Genomic DNA, 21,749 nt, shown 5'->3' on the forward strand with positions numbered 1-21,749 from the left:
CGGAATGGCCAGGATTTTCCTCAGGGTCCTTTGTTCTACCACAGCCTCAAGTGTGTCCAGTTTGACTCCTATAACAGAGTCAGCCTTTCTAATCAATTTATTGAGCCTGTTGGCATCACCAGTGTCGATACCATTTCCCAGCGCACCATCACATAGAAGATTGTACTGGCGACAACAGACTGGTAGAACATGTGAAGGAGAGGCCTGCACACTCCAAAGGACCTCAGTCTCCTCAGGAAGTAGAGGTTACTCTGGCCCTTCTTGTACACGGCCTCTGTGTTGGTGCTCCACTCAAGTCTGTCATCCAAGTGCAGCTCCAGGTACTTGCAGGTCCTCACCACATTCATGTCCTCACCATCAACAGTAAAAGGGAGCAGTGCAAGCTTAGTCTCCATCACCATCTTCTTTGTCTTACTAACGTTGAGTCGCAGATGATTCAGCTTACATCATTTGGCAAACTTCTCCACCGTGGCTGTGCATTCATACTCCCGTCCTCCCTTTATACACCCAGCTATTATGAGTTACCAGAGAAATTCTTCAGATGACATGACTCAATGTTGTATTTACAGTTCAAGGTATACAAGGTTAACAGGAAGGGAGCCAATACGATTCCCTGTGGGGCCCCAGTGCTGCTTATAGCCACGTCTGACACACAGCTCTGAAGCTGCACAGACTGTGGTCAGTCAGGTAGTCCATTATCCAGGATACGATGGAAGTACCAACCTGCATTGAATGGAGCTTTTCCCCCCAGCAATGAGGGCTGTCTGGTATTGAAAGCACCTGAGAAATCAAAAAACATGATCTTCACAGTGTGGCCCTGCTTATCCGGATGGGAGTAGCTCTGTTCAGCAGGTAGATGACAGCATTGTCGACTCCAGTGTGCTCCTGGTAGGCAAACTGCAGGGAATCGAGGGGAGATCTGACCAGGGGTTGGAGGTGATCCAGGACCAGCCTCCCTAGGGTCTTCATGATGTGTGAGGTCAGGGCCACTGGACAGTAGTTATTCAAGACTTCTGGTTGGCCCTTCTTGTGTACTGTGGCCGCATATGATGTTTCTCACACAGTTGGGACCTTTTCCAGGCTGAGACTCCAATTGAAAATGCTCTGGAGAACTCCAATTCTGGTTGCTCTGTTGTAGGAAAAATGTCAAGGCTTCGGACAGAGTACAAGAGAGATTTACTAAGACACTGCCTGGATAATCTTGGAAACTGGGTTGTCTCCTTGGGCTTCTTCTCATTGCTACAATCAGGGAGGAGGTACAAGAGCCTGAAGACACACACTCAATGATTCAGGAACAGCTTCTTCACCTCTACCACCAGTTTCAGAATGGACGATGAAACCCATAAACATTCCCTCACTATTTTTTCCTCTCTTTTTGTAGTACCTATTTAATTTTATTTTATTTATATATATACTTACTGTAATTTATAGTTTATAAAATTATATATTGCATTGTACTGCTGTTGCAAAACAACAAATTTCACAAAATATACCAGAGATATTAAAGCTGATTTCGGAGGAATAGACAGTCGGCTATTTATTTATTTACTTATTTATCAATACAGGCCTTCAGGCCCTTTGAGCCACAACACCCAACAACCCCTGACAACCCCGATTTAACCCTAACCTGGTTACGGGACAATTGACACTGACCAATTAACCTGCCCAGTATGTCTCTGGACTGTGGGAGGAAACGGGGGGTGCCCAGGGAAAACCCACACGTCCCATGGGGAGGTGGTACAGACAACTTACAGAGGACGATGGGGCTGAGCCCCAAGCTCTGGCACCCTGAGCTGTAGTAGCGTGGTGCTAATCGCTACGCTACCGTGGTGCCCAGGAGTTTGCCCTGGGTAGAAGTGACAAATACTAGAGCATCTGCATTTAAGGTGAGAGGGGGAAAGTCAAAAGAGATGTGAGGGGCAAGTTATTTAATTTTACACTAGACATTGAATAGGTGCCTGGAACCAGCTGCCAAGGGAGGTGTTGGAAGCAGAAAGGAGAGCGGGAATTAAGACAGACGCATGAAAATTCTGGGAATGGAGAGACGTGGGTCAGGTTCAGTTTCTCACCAGTACATTAAAACAAACAGTGAAACCCATTGTTTTAACAACCTACACATCCCAGTGCCAATAGAGAATGCCCACCACACCTGGCAGGGCAGAGGAGATGTAGTTTGATTTGGCAGCAGGTTCAGCACAGACTTGTGGGCAGAATGGCCTGTCCTGTGCTGTCCTGTTCAAAGGTGGAAGAGAGCAGGTTTAAAGTGGACTGTTATATTGAATCAGAGATTGTACCAAACACTGCCAGCAGACTGAAATCCATCTGTGCCTCTTACACGTTGGCACACATCACAAACCACCCTGGCATCAATACATCTCGACATTGATGGGGGAGAAGTAGAGGGGTACAGGTCAAACATGGGCCAATGAGATCTTAGATGGACCTGTTGGCTGGCATGGGTGAGATGGGCTGAAGGGCTTGTTTCTGCGCTCTGACACTGTGACTCTTCCTGACAATAAAGCGGATGGTGGACTTCAGGAAGTGGAAGTCGAGGGGCACACACCCGTCCTTACAGAGGGGTCAGTAGTGGAGAGGGTGAGCAGTTTCAAGTTCCTGTGTGTCCACACTCACAGGACCACGTACCACGTAGCCCATGTACCACGCTACATGGTAGTGTAGCGGTTAGCGAGGCATGATTGGAGTTCAGAGTTCAGTTTCGGTGCTGTCTGTAAGTTGGCTCTGTATGTCCTTCTCGTGGCAAGCTTGGGTTTCCTCCAACAGTCCCGACATGTACTGGCTAGACTAACTGGTCAGTGTAAATTGTCCCAATATTAAGCTTGGGCTAAATAGGTGGGTTGCTGGGCCATGCAATTATAAAGAAGGCATGCCAGCAGCTATATTTCATTAGGAGTTTGAGGAGATTTGGTATGTCACCAATGACTCTGGCCAATTTCTACAGATGTTCCATGGAGAACATTCTAACGTCACCATGTTGTATAACGGCTCCAATGCATGGGATCAGAAAAAGCTGCAGAAGATTGAATGCACTAACCTCTCCTGCATTGAGGACATCTTCAGAAGACAATGCCTCAAAAAGGAGGCATCCATCGTTAAGGACTCTCCCCATTGTCCAGGAGGTGCCCTTTTCTCACTGCTACCATCGGGGAGGAGGTACAGAAGCCTGAAGGCACACACTCTATGATTCAGGAACAGCTTCCACTACCTCACTATATTTATCCTCTCTCTGTGCTGGAATTATGTAAATATATATAAAATTATAATTTATAGTATTTTATGCATTGTTCTGTACTGCTGCCACAAAACAACAAATTTGACAACACATGCCAGTGATAATAAACCTGATTCTGATTTGGGCTCCTGACTGTGTCCGTAAGGAGCCAGATAGACCTGGCAGTAGCCCAGGCAAACATAATTCAGGGAAAGGTGTCACCAGCCATTTGTTACTCCAGCACATGGGAGGGTTTGGATTAGTTCACATTTGGGAATAAAGACATCAGAAACTCTGCCTTTGCCTGCTCTTACCGAGGGGAACAAAAGCCTTGGACGGCTCGCTGGGCTTGGACATCCCGATGGCATTGACGGCAAAGATCCGCACTTCATAGGGAATCCCTTCAATCATGTTCTTGGGTTCAAAGGTCATTTCTTTGCAGAGGTCAAAGTTGAGTCTCATCCAGCGGGAACTTTGTTTCTTCTTCCTCTCGATGATGTAGCCTAGATGTAGGGGAGAGAAGCGAACATTAGCAATTGTCTGTCCTGGTCTGACCATGGAGTTGCTATGGCCAAGAAAGATCACTTCTACTTCCTTAGGAAGCTAAAGAAAGTAAACATGTCACCTTTTAACAATTTTTTAATGTACCACAGAAAGTATCGTATCTGGATGCATCGCAGCTTGGTTTGGCAACTGTTCTCTCTGTGACCACAAGAAACCACGGAGGGCGGTGGGCACAACTCAGCATATCAGGGAAACCAGCCTCCACTCCATGGACTCTGTCTACGCTTCTCACTGTCTCAGTAAAGCAGCCGGCGTGATCACAGACCCCACTCACCCTGGACATTCTCTCTTCCCCCTCCCCCATTGTGCAGAAGCTCCAGAATCCTGTAAGCATGTACCACCAGACCCATGGACAGCTTCTACCCATTGCCATCAGACTCTTAGTTCCCTGAGAAGAAGAGAAACCGGGAAGTTGGGGGGAGGTGGAGGGAAGATGTGGCCAGTGGAACCAAGTTAGAGCAGATGGCGAATGATGAAGGTTGATAAGAAGGCTGGTGGGATGAAAGGTGAAGACCAAGGGGACTCAGCTCTACATCCTCACCCCGCCCCCACAGTAAACCTTCACCCACTTGTATATTTATTTCTTATTTATCACAGTGTGAAAATATTCAAAAGTGTCTGCTTCAACTCCCAACATCCATGTCTGTCTTCTGCTAGTCTCTTAAATTTAAACAATCTCCTTCAAATAAATAATTGGCAGGTCAGTTTTTCTGAACTCCGAAACTGTGAAATTCAATATCTAAAATTATAAGGGATGCAGACTCCATTGACACTTTTAAATACTGACTCAAAACCTATTTATTTAACCTTGCTTTTAACTAACACCTTATTGTCTTTATTTTCATGTTTACACTTTATCCCATTGTAAAGCACTTTGAACTACATTGCCTGCATGAAAAGTGGTATTTTTGGAACAGCTTGATGCAAGAAGGTTTTGGAAAATACTGACTGATACTGTGTTTTCCTAACCTCCTGCGATGTTCCAGCTTACCTAAAATTGGCGAGCTTCCATCGTATTCCGGAGGGTTCCACATCATCGAGCACCAATCTCCTCCCACCTCAGTAACAGTTGGCGCTGCGGGGGCATCTGGAACATCTACAGCAAAGGCAGGAGAATACATCATTAGTGTCTTCACTCATGAAGCCCCATCTCAATCTGTTGGGAAGGTCCTGCCGTCTCCTTCTGAACTACACTCTGCGACCACGTTACACCTGTGCACCTGCTCATTAATGCAGATATCTAAATTAGCCAATCATGTGGCAGCAACCCTATGCAGAAAAGCATGCAGACATGGTCAGGAGGTTCTGTTATTGCTCACACCAAACATCAGAATGGGGAAGAAATATGATCTAATTGACTTTGTCTGTGGAATGATTGTTGGTGTCAGATGGGGTGGTTTGAGTATCTCACAAGCTGCTGACCTCCTAGGGTTTTCATGCACAGCAGTCTCTATACTTTACAGAGAACGGTGTGAAAAACAAAAGAAAACATCCAGTGAGCAGCAGTTCTGTGAGCGAAAATGCCTTGTTAATGAGAGGGGTCAGAGGAGAATGACCAGACTGGTTCAAGCTGACAGTAACTCAGATAAAAATGCGCTCGAAGACCATGCAAACAAGAAGCATGAGAGATAGCATGGAGTTTACCTGGATCTCAGGGTCTCATCTTCGGCTAGTGTGGTGGTCAATACCGAAGGGTGATTTGAAGTTTGGAGGTTGAAGACTGATGGCCAAAGGCTGGAGACTAGTTGCCTGGGGGCCTGTTCTGAAGTCGGAGAACTGTCCATGGATTGGGGTTGGGGTGGGGGGGGGGAAGGGGCTTATTTTGCAGTTGTTGTTTTGTTGCTTGTCGTGTTCTGCGTTGTCCTGCTGAGTATTGTGGGTAGGCTATGTCACTGGAATGAGTGGTGACACTTGTGGACTGTACCCCCCCCCCCCCACACAAACAGGTGTGATGGTTGCTAAAGACAATGGTGCATTTCACTGTGTGTTTCGATGATAAATACGTCTGAACGTGTCTGAAATACTCAGTCCATCCCCATGATGTTACCAGTTCTCATGTGTTAGGCAGTGATATGTTTTCTTGCTGAGTAGGGGCTGAAGGGCCTAATTCTGCTCCTATACCTTATGATTTTATGAATATCATAACATTCCAATGCCACTGAGCCAATGAAGTAATTGTTGTGTACACAAAATGTATTTAACCTGATTCAACCAGTCAAGCTCAGACCCAGAATCATCGTGTTGTGAACACTAACAATTCTCTTTACTCCTGTCGAAGTGTGAAATGATTCACTTCGGAAGGTCGAGTTTGAAAGCAGAGCGCAGTGTTTCTGAGCCATCTTGGGGGTCCACGTCTTTAGAGCCCTCAAAATTGTCACATAAGTTGTTATGAAGGTGTAGGGTGAGATGGCCTTCATTAGTCAGGGGACTGAGTTCAAGAGCCATGAGGTAATGTTGCAGCTCTATAGGGCCCTGGCTACATCACGGTTTCAGTTCTGGTTGCCTCATTATAGGAAGGATGTGGACATTTCAGATGGGATGCAGAGGAGATCTAACAGGCTGCTGTCTGAGTTAGGGAACATGTCTTATGAGGATATGTTGAGCAAGCTAGGGCTTTTCTCTTTGGAGCCAAAGCAGATGAGAGGTGTACAAGACAGTAAGAGGATTAGATCCAGTGGACAGCCAGAGACTTTTCCCCAGGTTGGAAATGCCTAATATGAGGGGCATAATTTTAAGGTGATTGGAAGAAAGTATGGGGGAGGTGGATGTCAGAGGAAGCTGTTTTATACAGAGAGTGGTGGGTGCGTGTTATGGCCTTCCAGTGGTGATGGTAGAGGCAGATATATTAGGGACATTTAAAAAACTCTTATAAAGTATAAGCATAGGGTTGATAGAAAGATGGAGGGCTGTGTGGATGGTCCCAAGCCTGGCAGTGAAAGGAGGAGGGCTGGACAGGGGGCTAATAACCCCATCCCATAAAAACCCAGTGCTACAGAACACCAAGTGCCTCATCTCTGGCAGAGGAAAGATCTTCAAGGATGGGCTACACCTGGGGACAGCTTGAAAGCCTGGCCCAGGACGGGGGCCAGGACGTTGCTGATGATGGTCTGTGCCCCAGCTGAGGTGATGGGCTTAAGTAAGTGAGTGGGAGGGAAGGGTTAGAGTAGGTTAAAAAGTTGGCACAGCATCGTGGGCTAAAGGGCCTGTACTGAGCTGTTGTGTTCTATGTTCTTCAGACACCAACATTTCCCTTTCACTACCTGTTCTTCCAATCGCTTATCAAGTCCTCTCCCAATAGGGGATTTTCTAACTCAACAGTTCTTTGTGAGCATTGCAAGGATCCTTATGTGAAGTCTAGATCCCCCCAACCCCACACTAATCACCTCAGACAGAAGTCTATGCCCACAGATCTGTTTGCTGAGAACTGGCATAGCTCTGGTGAATCTCCACTTTTATCTGGCAAGGAAAACTTATCATGTGCAGCCCCTTCCATCTCTGGATCGTTCCCAATCCTGCAAGTGAGCCTCCGTCATCACCTGGAGAACCTGGCTCAATGCACAGATAAATTTTAGACTGCTAACTGAGAAAAATTCACCAGGCTTGTAGTTTGCATAAAATGTGACAAATAAGAGGATAAAAAGCAATCCAACATGTTTCAATTTTCCATAAGGCCTCTATTTCACCTTGTTGCTCGCAGGTAAAGCCCTCCCAACCGCTGAGCACTGTCACACTGTCATAGGAAAGCTGTATCTATCAGCAGAGATCCCATGGCCCAGACCAGGCTCTTTTCTCACCACTGGCATCAGGTAGAAGGTACAAGAGCCTCAGGACTTGCACCACCAGGGATAGAACAGTTACTACCCCTCAACCATCAGGCTCTTGTATAAAAGGGGATAACCACACTTACTTGCTCCATCATTGAGATGTTCCCACAATCAGTGATCCCACTTTAAGGACTCATTATCTTATGTTCTTGTTATTCATTGCTGTTTATTTATATTTGAATTTGCCCAGTTTGTTGCCTTCTAGTTGATCTTTCATTGATTCTTTTATAGTTACTATTATATAGATTTGCTGAGTAAGCCTGCAGGAAAGTGAATTTCAGGGTTGTATATGGTGATATATACCGTATGTATTGAGATAATAACATTTATTTTGAACTTCACTCCAAGTGCCAAATCCTCTGATCTATCAGAGCCAAATTCTCTCATTCCCAGCTCTTGAAACACCCAGTGACTGAGCTAGTCCAGTCCCCTGGGCAAAGTAAAATAATTCCTCCTAACTTGTCCCAAAATTTCATTTGACACTACCCCTGTGAGCCAAGTGACATAGTCTCTGCTGTGACCACTTACCGACAACCTTTATCTTCAGCTGGGCACTGTCCTCCCCTGCTTCATTCTGCACCATGATCTTGTAGGTGCCACTGTCGTCTCTCTCAGCTACGTCAATGACCATCGAGGTGTGATCCGAGTAGGACTCTGCCCTTACCCGGCTGCCCGTCTCCAGGATTGCCTGCAGGGTCCAACAATGCACTGAGACAAGCAGAAGGGCCAGCAAACTCATCACTGACAAACTCTCTTGTCTTAACACAGTTAGCATTTATTAATCTCATGCCAACAGTGATACTGGAAAAAATCAGCCAGACCTTTATGGCCAATTTACACTTGTGCAGAGACACCATTGCAGAGGGTCTTGTCCTGGGCCCAGTACACTGAAACAATCATGAAGAAGGCACACCAGTGGCTCTGCTTGAAGAGATTTGGTATGCCACATAGACTAGTAAACTTCTACAGAGCACGCTGACTGGTTGCATCACTCTCTGGTTTTGAGGGGCCACTGCACAGGATTGGAAAAAGTTGCAGAGGTTGTAAACTCAGCCAGTTCCAGCATGGGCACCACCCTCCCAGCATCATGGGCATCTTCAAAAGGCAATGCCTCAAAAAGTCGGCTTCCATCGTTAAAGACCTCCAACGTCTGGGGTATCTTCTCATTGTTACCATGAAGGAGGCCGTACAAGAGCCTGAAGACCCAACTTAACATTTCAGGAATATATATATATATATATTTATTCTTATTGAAATTTACAGTATATTTTATGATTGCACAGTACTGCTGCTGCAAAATAACAAATTTCATGAGATTACATTTTTTTTTGTTTGGCTGTATCTTACTGGTAGCTTACTTGTGCTTGCTATCTACGCATTTGGTGCTGTGTGTGACGGTTGGTACTGTGTTTTGCACCTTGACCCTGGGGTAATGCTGTCTCATTTCCCTGTATTTATGAGTATTCATGGATGGTTGAATATCAATTAAATTAGAATTGAATTGAATATGTCAGTGATAATAAATGGTTCTGTTTCTGAAGGGCAGGAAATGCATGGGGTCGCCGTCAAATTCAAATTGTCCTCCTGACTTCGAAACCTATCATTGTTACTGGGTCCACATCCTCCCCAGTAGTGTTGAGCGACCATCTTACATCAACAAAAACAGTAGTTTGACAAGGTGATTCACCCCCTCCTTTCCAAGAGGAACTAAATAGGTGATGCGCTGGCTTAATCAACAATATCCCACTTTCTAAAAATTGGCAAAGATAACTTTACCGGGGATGGTAATTGTTAATAATGAAGGGCATAGCTTTAAGGTTTGGAAGAAGAAATAGAGAGGATGTCAGAAGTAGATTTTTTACACAGAGAATGGTAGATATGTGGAATGTCTTTCCAAGGGTGGTAATAGAGGCAGTTACATTAGGAGATTTAAGACTCTTATATAGGCACATGGATGAAAGAAAAATGGAGGGTTATGTGGGAGCAAAGAACTAGATCTTGGAGTAGTTTAAAAAGTTGGCACGACATTACGGGCCATAGGACCTGTATTGTGTTGTACAGTCTATGTCTCATGTTTTAAGTGGGTGGAAAATTGTACTGAGCAAAGAGACTCTCCACACACAGCACCCTGGTTGTGTGAGAACCGCAGTAGGGAAGAGCAGTATTAGATCACTGGGCACTGAGTTGACCCGGGAGGCAAAGCTGGCACTTACTTTGTCACCTTTCATCCACACGACCTTTGGCATTGGTTCTCCCGTGACAGGAATGTCCAGGCGTAGCTTGTTCCCTGCCACCACCACAATCTCGGGTGATTTCAGCAGGCTGTCCAGGTGCAGTTTGGGAGGATCTATTGGATCCAATTTTACAAAGGCACATTATACACTGAAATGAGGGGTAGTACAATCCTTACTCCCCATCACAGGGACTTGCCCATCCCCTCATCGTTATGAACACAAGAGATCATGCAGATGCCGATGCTCCTGTGCTATCAGATTCCTTTTTCTCCAGCCCTTTGCCTTTTCCACCTATCAGCTCCCAGCTTCTTTTCACACCCCTCCCCCACCCCACCCACCTAGCTTCACCCGGTATCCTTCCCCTACCCCCCACAACTTCTTATTCTGGCATTTCCCCCCTTCTTTTTTCCAGTCCTGACGAAGGGTCCAGCCTGAAACATCGACTGTTAATTCCACTTCCTTGATGCCGCCTGACCTACTGAGTTTCTCCAGCATTTTGTGTGTGTTGCCCCAGAATTATAGTCAACAGGTTTAGATAGTCTGTTGTTGAGCAACCCGCACAAAATGCTGGAGGAACTCAGCAGGACAGGCAGCATCTAAGGAGGGAAATCAACAGGCAACATTTCAGGCCCCAGCCCCTTCAGCAGAGGTGTTTTCACCTACCGATCATCCGGAGTTTGGCTCCCAGATGCGTCGAGTAGCCTTCAGGAACAAAGGTGTATTCCCCTTCATCGTCCAAAGCCATCTTGTCCACCACCAGCTTGTGAATTCTTCAAAGACAAAACAAATCCTCAAGGTTCCATTGAGTTCTTACACAAAGTAATGAAGCATGAAGTTCAACATGAACCTTGCTTGATCATAAGACCAAAAACAGAGGAGCAGAATTAGGCCATTCAGCCCATCAGGTCTGCTCCAACATTCCATCATGGCTGATTTATTATCCCTCTTAAACCCATTCTCCTGCATTCTCCCCGTAACCTTTGATGCCCTTAGTAATCAAGAACCTATCAACCTCTGCTTTAAATATACCCAATGACTTGGTCTCCACAGCTGTCTGTGGCAATGAATTCCACAGATTTACTATCCTCTGGAAAAATAAATTCCTCCTCACCTCAGTTCTGAAGAGATGTCCTCCTATCCTGAGGCTGTGTTCTATGGTCTTAGATCCCCCCCCCCCCCACCGTACAAAACATCTTCTCCACATCCACTGTATCTAGGGCTTTCAATATTCAGTAGGTTTTAATAAGATCCTTCTCTCATTCTTCAAAACCCTAGAGCCATCAAATGCTTCCCATACACTAACCCTTTTATTCCCATGATCATTCTCATGAACTTCCTCTGGATCCTCTCCAATGCCAGCACATCCTTTTGTAGGTATGCTCACAATACTCCAAATGTGGTCTGACTGAATCCTTATAAAGCCTCAGGCTGCACTGTCTTTGGAGCACTGAGCAATTAATGGTCTCTGTGTCATTATAAGGAAAGTGGGAATGCAGGAGTTGGAGAAAATATGAGGCAATGATCAAAGTGAGGCTTTTCTCATTGGTAGAAATTTGAATAGGACCTTTCACCCTGGTAAAATGAAGCCCTTAAAGTGGTCACACAGTGATTGGACATGGTGAGGTGTTAGGCAGGATCCAGAGAGAGGTGGTTGTACTTGGTTGCGAGAGCAATGGCGATGAAGAGAAGGAGAAAAGTTTCCAGAGGCTTTGGGCTAAGACCCTTCCCTCAGCCCAAAATGTCGACTGGTAATTCCTCTCCATAGATGCTGCCTGATGAGCTGAGTTCCTCCAGCATTTTGTGTGAGTTGCTCAAGATTTCAGAATCTCTTGTGTTTATGAGCAGATGGCACTTTGACAGGTTGGCTTTGTCACATGACTCACCAATTAACCCTCCCACACTCCTACTATTGGTTACCCAACATGTCTGTATTTCTACGCCTGCCTTCCACCTCCCATCATAACCTAAGAATTCTCAGTGGTATTACCTAGTCCAACTGCAGTCATAAATATCAGAGAACCTTAAGTATGGATTCTGGTTTGAGATATCTCTTGGATATATTCCTTTAAAAGCATATTTCAGTCATAATAATTATTGTTTCTTCTGGATCTTGGGCTATTGTTTGTGTGGATAATATATCCTGTTGTCTCTCCACTCCATTGACTACTCAAGATTAGAAAGGGTGGTGCCACAGCACTATAGTGGTTAGTATAACGCCTTACGTAAGAAGATTGGGCTTCAATTCTCATTGCGGTCTGTACATTCTCTCAGTGAACATGTGGGCTTCCTCCAGATGCTCTGAGTTCCTCTCACAGTCCATAGATGTATGGGTTAGGGTTTGTAAGTTGTGGACATGCTGTGTTGATGCAGGAAGCATGGTGGCATCACTGGGCTATTTCCTGGATTGCGTGAGTCATTGATGCAAATGATGCATTTCACTCTTTGTTTCGATGTACACATGACAAATAAAACTAATGTTTAATCTTTATAAAACCATCACAATTAACCCCCAGGGGGAGTCCTGGAAAAGTGTCCTCATATGGAACTCTGCAAACTGAGCCTCATACATATAGGATACAAACAGGCCCTTCGGTCCAACTCGTCCATGCTGACCAGGATGCCCATCACATCCAATCGAGTCCCATTTGTCTGTTATGTAATTTCAGAAGGAATCCATGCTCAAGTTACAGCCTACTCGTTGTGTGAGAATGTTGTTGGCATTTCCACTGGATGGCTTAGACAATTCCAAAACATACAAAATATTAAGATAGAAGAGCTGAAGTAGACCATTTGGCCCATCGAGTCTGCTCCGGCATTTCATCATGGCTGATCCATTTCCCTCTCAGCCCCAATCTCCACCTTCTCCCCGTATCCCTTCATGCCCCGACTGATAAAGAATTTATCAACCTCTGCCTTACATATACCCAATGACTTGGCCTCCACAGCTGCCCGTGGAAACAAATTCCACAAATTCACCACTCTTAGAAATTCCTCCTCATCTCTGCTCTAAAGGTACACCCCTCTATTACTCTGAGACTCCCCCACCATAGGAACCCACCATTCAATACATTGAGCAAGTTAAGCTTTCCTCCTTGGTGTGAAGTAGGATGAGAGGCAACTTGATAGAAGTGGACAAGATAATAAGAGCCATTGATAAAACGGACAGATAGAGACTTTTTCCCAGGAGAGAAATGGCTAATACGAGGGACATAATTTTAAGGTAACTGGAGGAATGCAGAATGGGGGTATCAGAGGTTAAGATTATTACACAGAGCGTGATAGGTGTGTGGAATACCCTGCTGGGGTGGTGTAGAGGCAGATACATAAGGGACAGCTCTTAGATAGGCACATGGATGAAAGAAAGAAAGGAGGCCACGTAAGAGGGAATGATGAGATTGATCTTAGTGTAGGTTAAAAGTTTGGCACAACTTTATGGGTTGAAAAGCCTGTACTGTGCTGTAGTGTTCTAAGTTCTAACCCTGTGGGTGGAGCAGCATCAGTGGAAGGAAAGCATTTGTTGATGTTTCAGGTAAACCTTGGCACCCACCCTGACATTCTCCTTTCTCCCCTCTCTCACCAGACAGAAGATGCAGAACCCTGCACCAAGCCTAAGGACAATGAGGGAGATGGGGCTGGGGGGTCGCTCTTTTTTGTATCTCCCTATCCTCCAGTTAGGCAGCAATGGTATTGAAATTGGAATGGGTAGACAGAACTTCCCAATGCATCACCAGTGCCAGCCTACCCACCATCGAGGACGTATAGCCAGAAGGGTGCTGGCAAAGGGCCAGTAACAACATGAGGAATCCCACCCACCCCCAGCAGGGACTGTTTGTTCCACTCCCATCAGGGAGGGGGCTATGTAGCGTCTAGGTCAGGACCACCAGACTCAAAAGCAGATACTTTCTCCAAGGAGTAAGGCTGATCAACACTTCCACCTAGTAACCCACCCCTCCACATCCCAACCACCATTACTTTCTCATTTCCTGTCAGTCACCTTGTGGACAGACACTCCTGTGCCTAGCGTCATTTTATAGACATACAACCAATCTATGTATATAAGCTATCTTACATATTATTATTTATTGTGTTTTTCTTATTATTGTGTTCTTTATCTTACTGTGTTTTTTTGTGCTACATCAGATCTGGAGTAACAATTATATTGTTCTCCTTTACACTTGTTCATTGGAAATGTCATCAAACAACCTTGAATCTTATGATCACATGTACCGGGAAACAGTGAAAAACTCTGTCTTGCACTCTATTCATACCGATCAGATCACTACACAGTGTATTGAGGTAGAACAAGGGAAAACGATAACAGAATAAAGAGTAACAGCGACAGTGCAGGTAGACAATAATGAGGTATATCATGATGTCAAGAGTCCTTCTTGGGGACCATTCAGTAGTCTTACTGAATATCAGTGGGGTAGAAGCTATCTTTGGGTCGGGTGGCACATCCATTCAGCCCTTTGTATTTCTGCCTGATAGAGGTCATTATTCCAATCCATCTGCATCTTCTCCAAACATTGGTCCAAGAAAACGTTTCAGCACTCCCATGAAGAGACATCCATAAATGGACCAAACTAAGTGTCACAAAGTCATAGAACACTACAGCACAGAAACAGGTCATTCAGCCTAACTGGGCTGTGCCAGAATGTTATTCTGCCTGCTCCCATCAACCTGCCACCTGGACCCTAAGCTTCCACACCCCTCCTGTCCACGTACATGTCCAAATCTCTGTTAAATGTTACATTTGAACCGGCATCCACAACCTCCATTGGCAGCTCATTCCAGCCTTTGAGCGAAGGAGTTCCCCCTCAGGTTCCTCTTTAATAATTCACCTTTTACTCTTAACCTATGACCTCTAGTTCTCGTCTCACCCAAACTCAGTGGAAAAAGCCTGCCCTATCTATACTCCTCACAATTTTGTAAACTTCTGTCAGATCTCCCCTCATTTTCCTGAGCTCCAGAAAACAAAGCCCTAACCCATTTAACTTTTCAAATGGAACTCACTTTCCCTTCTGGTAGATCTTCACATGGTCAGTCGGGTAGATGACTTGTCCATTTTTGTACCACTTCCCCGGTAAGTTGGGCAAGGATAATTCACACTGAAGTACAGCTTGGGTGCCGGCGCGGACCACCTGGTCTGTTAGGTTCTGTAGGATCTTGAGAGGTCTCACTAGAAGGAAGGAAACAAGGTTATCCACCTGGCACAGCAAGTAATCGTGATTCACTGCCAAACGATTGGGCTCTGATCTTTGGAGAGAACAGCAGCAGTCGGCCAGCCTGGAGCTCGATACCGAAGAAGACTGGTGACTGGAGGTCTGCCCTGAGGTTGGAGGGCTGTCTGTGTGTGTGAGGGAGGAAAGGGGCTTGCTTTGCCGCTTGTCGTGTTCTGTGATGTTCTGCCGAACATTGGGGGCAGGTTACATTAGCACTGGAAGCATTTGCGCCACTTGTGGGCTGCCCCCAGCATATTGTTAGATTGTGTTGGTTGTTAATGCAAACGATGATAAGCTCGTGATAAATAAAGTCACCAAGAGGGCTTGGATTTAAGTCCTAGAAGCATGTGGGGACAATTCCAAGGAGTTGCTTATTGTTGAAGAGTCGAGTGTTCCTTGAGGTTGTCATAGCCAGGGGTGGGGGATGTAGGGGGATAAACTCCCACTACCCACAGTATTAAATACTCCCAATGGAGAGTCTTTCAAATAACCTCCGACAACCAAGTCCAGCCTGTGGCTCAGCTACTAAGCCCGGTGGAACTGTTCCTACTGACAGGCAAAGGGGCAAAGACAGGTTACTGGCACCTTAAAACCAGTCACTTCGGGCAGATGGGGCTTATCAGCCGTGGTTGGTAGCTCATCTAGGAGAAGAAAAAGCTCTGATCTCAAACCTCCGCTGCCTTGTGGCTAGACCCAGTCATGGGGAAGGCTTTGGGAGTAAACCGTGCAGAAAGATCCAGAGCTGGCTGGAGTTCAACGCTGACTAGCAACTCCTGTGACGCTGCTGGTGTCAAACTGTTCCGGTCTCTGCCGTTCCTTTCACCAGATGTGTGGGGCGGAGGAGCCGGCTGCATAGGAAGCAACTTGCTCTCCATATCCTCCTGCCCTGGTTCCATACAACAGCTAGGCCACAGCGTCCATGGCCAAACCAACCAACGAAGAGCCTCACATAAGATCAGTAAGTGGATTGAGGCAGCTTAGCCCTATTTTGCTTGACAGAGATACATTGGACATGCCATAACTTTCTGTGATTCCTGATCTCCCTGAGAATTTGGTCAACCAGGTCCTGTTTAAGACCATTCCCTGGGAGGGCGATACCTACTCTCAACTTTTAGCGTGGCTGTGGACTGCCCTCCTGTGGTCTTCACGCTGTACGTTCCCGAATCTGCCTTGGACGCCTCTGGGATGATCAGCCAATGTTTCATCCCCTCAGTCCTAAACCGGAGTTTTGCCGAGGGCCCAAGCTCAACTCCATTCTTATACCTAAAGAGAAAGGTATACCCAGAAACTGATGAGGATACGAAAGCAGCAACTGTGATTCCAAAGTAGACCCACAAGTTATGTTAGGGCCATCACACCATATTGATACAGGAGCAGAGTTCAGACATTCAGCCCATCAGCTGTGCTCAATCATTCCGTGATGGCTGATTTACTATTCCCCTCAATCCCATTCTCTTGCCTTCTCCTCACAACCTTTGACAACCTTACTAAATAAAAACCTATCAGTGGAGAGGGTCCAAAGGAGGTTGATGAGAATCATCTTGGGGATGAAAGGGTTAATGTGTGAGGTGCATTTGGTGGTTCTGGGCCTGTACTCGCTGGAGTTGAGAAGAAATAGGGGGACCTCATTAAAACATACCAAACCTAGAAAGGCCTAGAAAGAATGGATATGGAGAGGATGTTTCCTATAGTGGGTGAGTTTAAGACCAGAACACACAGCCTCAGAATAGAGGGACGTCCATCTGGAACAAAGATGAAGAGGAATTTCTTTATCCAGAGGGTGGTGAATCTGTGGAATTCATTGCCACAGACGGCTGTGGAGGCCAAGTCACTGGGTATATCTAAAGCTAAGGTTGATAGGTTCTTGATTAGTCAGGGTGCCAAAGGTTATGGGGAGAAGGCAGGAAAATGGGATTGAGAGGGATAAGAAATCAGCAATGATAGAAAGATGGAGCAGATTCGATGAGTGGAATAGTTAGATTTTGTTCTAATGCTTTATGGTAGAAAAATATTTGGTCTTTCCAGTATGTATTCAATTAAAATTTACATTTTCCATCACATACACAAAACCTTAATTCCTTCTCCCATCTATGCCCCTCCCCATGACCCTGCCCATGTAGCAATACCCCCACCACCCCTCCTCTCTCTCTGCACCCCGCACCACAGCACACCATGGCCTGTACCCTGGCTAACATGTGAGTTCAGTCTGTACCGCACAGTGCAGCACAGGAAGAGGCCATTTTGCGCCCCATTCCTGTGCCAACCATGATGCCAATTTAAACTAATCCCATCTGCCCACATCCCTCCATTCCCTGCCTGTTGAAATGCCCCTTAAACACTGCTTCCACCACTTTCCAGGCTTCTTATTGTTCAGAGGTGAGGGTGGAGCTGGTCCTTCCAACCCCAGCAACCCCAGATTCGGCCCTCGCCTAATCACCAGACAATTTACAATGGCTGATTAACTTACCAAGCTTAGGACTGTGTGGGAGGAAACAGGAGCTGCCAGAGGAAACCCATGCCTTCTACGAGGTGGATGTACAGACTTTTACAGGCAATACTAGGATTGAATTCTGAACTCCAGTGTCTAGAGCTGTAATGGTGTAATACTAACGCAGGGGCTCTCAAACAGGGGTCAATGGACCCCTTGCTTAATGGTATTGGTCCATGGCATAAAAAAGGTTGGGGACCCCTACTGTGGTGCCATGGTGCCTCACTATGGTCTACCTGCACTGCACTTTCTCTGCAATTGCAACGTTATATTCTGCATTCTGGTTTCTTGTTACTGCCTCGATGTACTTCTGTACAGAATCATCTGCCTGGCCGGCACGTAAAGTCTTTCACTGTGACGGTAATAAATCAATACCAGTATCAGACAGCCACTACCCTCTGTGTAAAAAGACCTTGCCTCATCAACCTCCTTCAAACATAAGAAATTGGAGCAGAAGTCGGCCATCTGGCCCATCGAGCCTGCTCCACCTTTCAATAAAATTATGGCTGATCCGGCCATGAACTCATCTTCACCTACCTGCCTTTTCCCCATAACCCTCTATTCCCCTACTATGCAAAAATCTATCCAACCTTGTCTTAAATATAGTTATTGAGGTAGCCTCCACTGCTTCATTAGGCAGAGAATTTCACAGATTCACCTCTCTCTGGGCAAAGCAGTTCCTCCTCATCTCCATCCTAAATCTACTCCTCCAAATCTTGAAGCTATGCCTCCTAATTCTAGTCTCACCTACCAGTGGAAACAGTGCAGCACAGGAAGAGGCCATTTTGCGCACCATTCCTGTGCCAACCATGATGCCAATTTAAACTAATCCCATCTGCTCACATCCCTCCATTCCCTGCCTCTATCTTATCTATCCCTTTCACAATGTTACTTTCCCCCTCTCACCTTCAAAGTATATTGACTATCAAAGTACAGATATGTCACCATTTACAATCCTGAGATTCATTTTCTTGTGGGTATTCATCTTAAATACAAGAAACACAATGGAATCAATGAAAGACTGCACTCGACAGGAGAGACAACATCCAGTGTGCAAAAGACAACAAACTGTGCAAATATAAGAGAGAATAATAATGCTAAGTAGACAAGCAATGAATATTGACAATGTTAGGTGAAGAGTCCTTGAGAGTAAGTCCATAGGTTGTACAGCGTTGGGGTGAGTGAATTTGGGCCTAAGCCCACCTTAAACCCATGACATTTCCAGGCTTGGAGAAAACTCGAACTATCTACCCTATCTGTGACTCTCAGAGTCTGGCAATTCCTGTTTAAAGTTCCTGTTCAAATCCTTTTGGGGCAGAAGGGTAGCATAGTGGTTTCCAGAACCAGTGATCAGAGTTCAATTTCAGCCGCTGTTTGTAAGGAGACAATATGATCTCCCTGTGACCACATGGGTTTCCTCCGAGTGCTCTGGTTTTCTCCCACAGAGAAAGATGTACAGGGTAAGGTTAGGAAGTTGTGAGCATCCTACATCGTCACTGTAAGCCTGGCGAGGTGACACGGGCTACTCCCAGCACATCCTTAGACTGTGTTAGTTGTGAGCAGAAAGAGGCACTTCCCTGTGTTTTCCAATGTTTCAGCGTACACATGACAACTAAAACTAATCTTTATCGTTTATTTTTAATGGGATGGGGCTCACGTACCATTTCACCTGAGCATTCTCCTCTGACACTTCACATTCCAGCTCCACTCTGTCTCCGACCAGCTCATTCATGTTCTCCAGCTCTCGAGTGATGAGAATGGGAGGTTCTGCAAGGACACAGGACAAGGGGTGAGGATCAGAGGCTCAGAGACACTGTGCTTACTCCTCCCGCAAAGTCTTACTGTTCACTGGTGCACTCCAGCCTCCCCTGCATCAACGACATCTTCAAGAGTCAATGCCTCAAAAAGGTGGCAGCCATCACCCAGGACATGCCAACTTCTCATTGCTACCATCAGGGAGGAGATACAGGAGCCTGAAGGCACAAAGTCAATGTTTCGGGAACAGCTTCTTCTCCTCCACCATCAGATTTTGGAATGGACAGTGAATCCATGAACACTAGCTCCCTATTTTTTCCCCTCTTATATTGATAGTGTGCCTAAGACTTTTGCACAGAACTGTATTTGGAGTGAAGAGCGAGTTTGTAAATCTGCTGGGAGCACAGGATGTTGGGAATGGCGATGGTGATGGTGAAGTGCCAGCGACCGGGGTAACGTGGGTAAAGACACAGCCACTCCCCAGACATTTGCTTCCAAGCAATTGGCTTACTGATCATTACAGAATATCTCTGGGGTTCTTCCCATTTATTGAGTCACAAGGCAATGTTGCAGCTTTACAAAACCCTGGTTAGACCTCACTTGGAATATTGTGCTCAGTACTGGTTGCCTCATTATAGGAATGGTGTGAAAACTTTAGAGAGGGTGCAGAGGAGATTTACCAGGAACATGTTGAGTGAGGGAGCTGGGGCTTTTCTCTTTGGAGTGAGAGGCGATTTGATAGAGGTGTATAAGATGATAAGTCCATGGACAGAGTGCTAGCCAGAGGCTTCTTCACAGGTGGAAATGGCGAATATCAGGGGCATCATTTTAATGTGATTGGAGGAAGGTATGGGGGGTTATCAGAGGTAGGGTTTTACACAGAGTGGTGGGTACATGGAACACCCTGCCAGGGATGGTGGTAGAGGCAGATACATTAGGGACATTTAAGAAACTATTTTTAGATAGACAGATAGATACTTTATTGATCCCAAAGGAAATTACTGTGTCACAGTAGCATTGCAAGGGCATAGGTGTACAAATAGAAGAAGAGAAGGAAGAAAGAATAAAAAATAAGTTATCTCAAACAATCTAACAGGAGGGAGTCATCAGTTTCCCTGGCAATAGGTTGACTCATTATAGAGCCTAATGGCTGAAGGTAAGAATGATTTCATACTGCGCTCTTTGGAGCAGTGCAGTTGTCTTCGTCTATTACTAAAAGTGCTCCTCTGTTCAGCCAAGGTGGCACGCAGAGGGTGAGAAACATTGTCCGGAACTGCCAGGATTTTCCGCAGGGTCCTTTGTTCTACCACAGCATATGGCTGATAGACAAATGGAGGGAGGGAAGGGTTAGATTGATCTTGGGGTTGAGTAAAAGGTTGGCCTAACATGATGGGGCCAAGGCTACTGTACTGTTCTGTAGTGCTCTTTGTTGTGTGTAATGAAGGTCCTGTTGGACGGAAAGGATTGCTTCTCTGCAAACATGAATATGGGCCAGGGTGGCAGGTGACCGAGGAGGATTTGGGATGAGCTTACCTTTAACAAACAATTCTGTGGTACATTTCTCTTCACCTGCCGAGACCTGGTACGCTGCATCATCAGCCTTGGTGCAGTTCTTTATCGTCAGCATGCGTAATGTCCCCTTGTGCTCAAAGATGTACCTGTCCACAGTGTCAGGGGGAGGTTTTATTAGATACACCCTCAGCAGAACAATCTGACACAAACCTGACAACACCCCCACCCCCAATTCTGCTGCTCTCCTCAATCACCCTCCAACACTCTTATCAAAGGTACAAGCGACTCTGTAGATGCCACACACAAAGTGCTGGAAGAACTCAGCAGAAGCCATGAATACTATTGAAACCATAAATACTACCTCACTTTTTACTTGCTTTTTGCACGACTTATTTCCTACTGCAGCCTATTGTAATCTTTTAATGTAAATTTTTTAATGACTCATTTTTTAATGTAAATTTTTTAATGTACTGCTGCTGCAAATCAACAAATTTTATGACATATGTCAGTGATAATAAATGTAATTCTGATTCTGATTTAGGTCAGGCAGCTCTGGGCAGAGACCCAGAAATGATGTCGGTGTCATGGGGATCATCCAGAGTTATTGACGGTTTATTCCCCTCCGTAGATGCTGCCTGACTTGCTGAGTTCCTCTAGCACAGGTATGGGCAAACTACGGCCCGCGGGCCATATGCGGCCCGTTAAGCTTTTTAATCCGGCCCGCAGAACTTGATGAAATTATATTAATAAACCTTGTTAACGTTTTTTCCCCGCAATTCTGACGTTTTCCCAATAGATGACGCACTCTATATACATTGACCTTTGTTGAGGTGCAGCGTATTACTCCACATTTGCGCTTTACTCTTTGTTCGGCTCGACCTATTTGTGTGAACAGGCGTTCAGCGTCATGAACATCAACAA

At 45.6% G+C, this 21,749-nt stretch overlaps 1 protein-coding gene across 4 annotated transcripts in view; it reads right to left on the reverse strand.

Annotated features, from left to right (window-relative positions):
• Positions 1-21,749, reverse strand: part of mybpc1 (myosin binding protein C1) — a 132,520-nt gene that overhangs the window by 30,547 nt on the left and 80,224 nt on the right. For all 4 annotated transcript variants that reach the window (XM_059978534.1, XM_059978532.1, XM_059978531.1 and 1 more), the window contains 9 exons: positions 20,850-20,974; positions 19,223-19,328; positions 16,176-16,336; positions 14,865-15,030; positions 10,515-10,621; positions 9,831-9,964; positions 8,146-8,305; positions 4,785-4,889; positions 3,544-3,732 (listed from right to left, as the gene is read on the reverse strand). In XM_059978534.1, the coding sequence (XP_059834517.1) occupies positions 3,544-3,732; positions 4,785-4,889; positions 8,146-8,305; positions 9,831-9,964; positions 10,515-10,621; positions 14,865-15,030; positions 16,176-16,336; positions 19,223-19,328; positions 20,850-20,974 (1,253 nt within the window). The remainder of the gene's footprint in view (positions 1-3,543; positions 3,733-4,784; positions 4,890-8,145; positions 8,306-9,830; positions 9,965-10,514; positions 10,622-14,864; positions 15,031-16,175; positions 16,337-19,222; positions 19,329-20,849; positions 20,975-21,749) is intronic.

Source organism: Hypanus sabinus, chromosome 8 (genome assembly GCF_030144855.1).
Source record: "Hypanus sabinus isolate sHypSab1 chromosome 8, sHypSab1.hap1, whole genome shotgun sequence".
Lineage (NCBI taxonomy): Eukaryota > Metazoa > Chordata > Chondrichthyes > Myliobatiformes > Dasyatidae > Hypanus > Hypanus sabinus.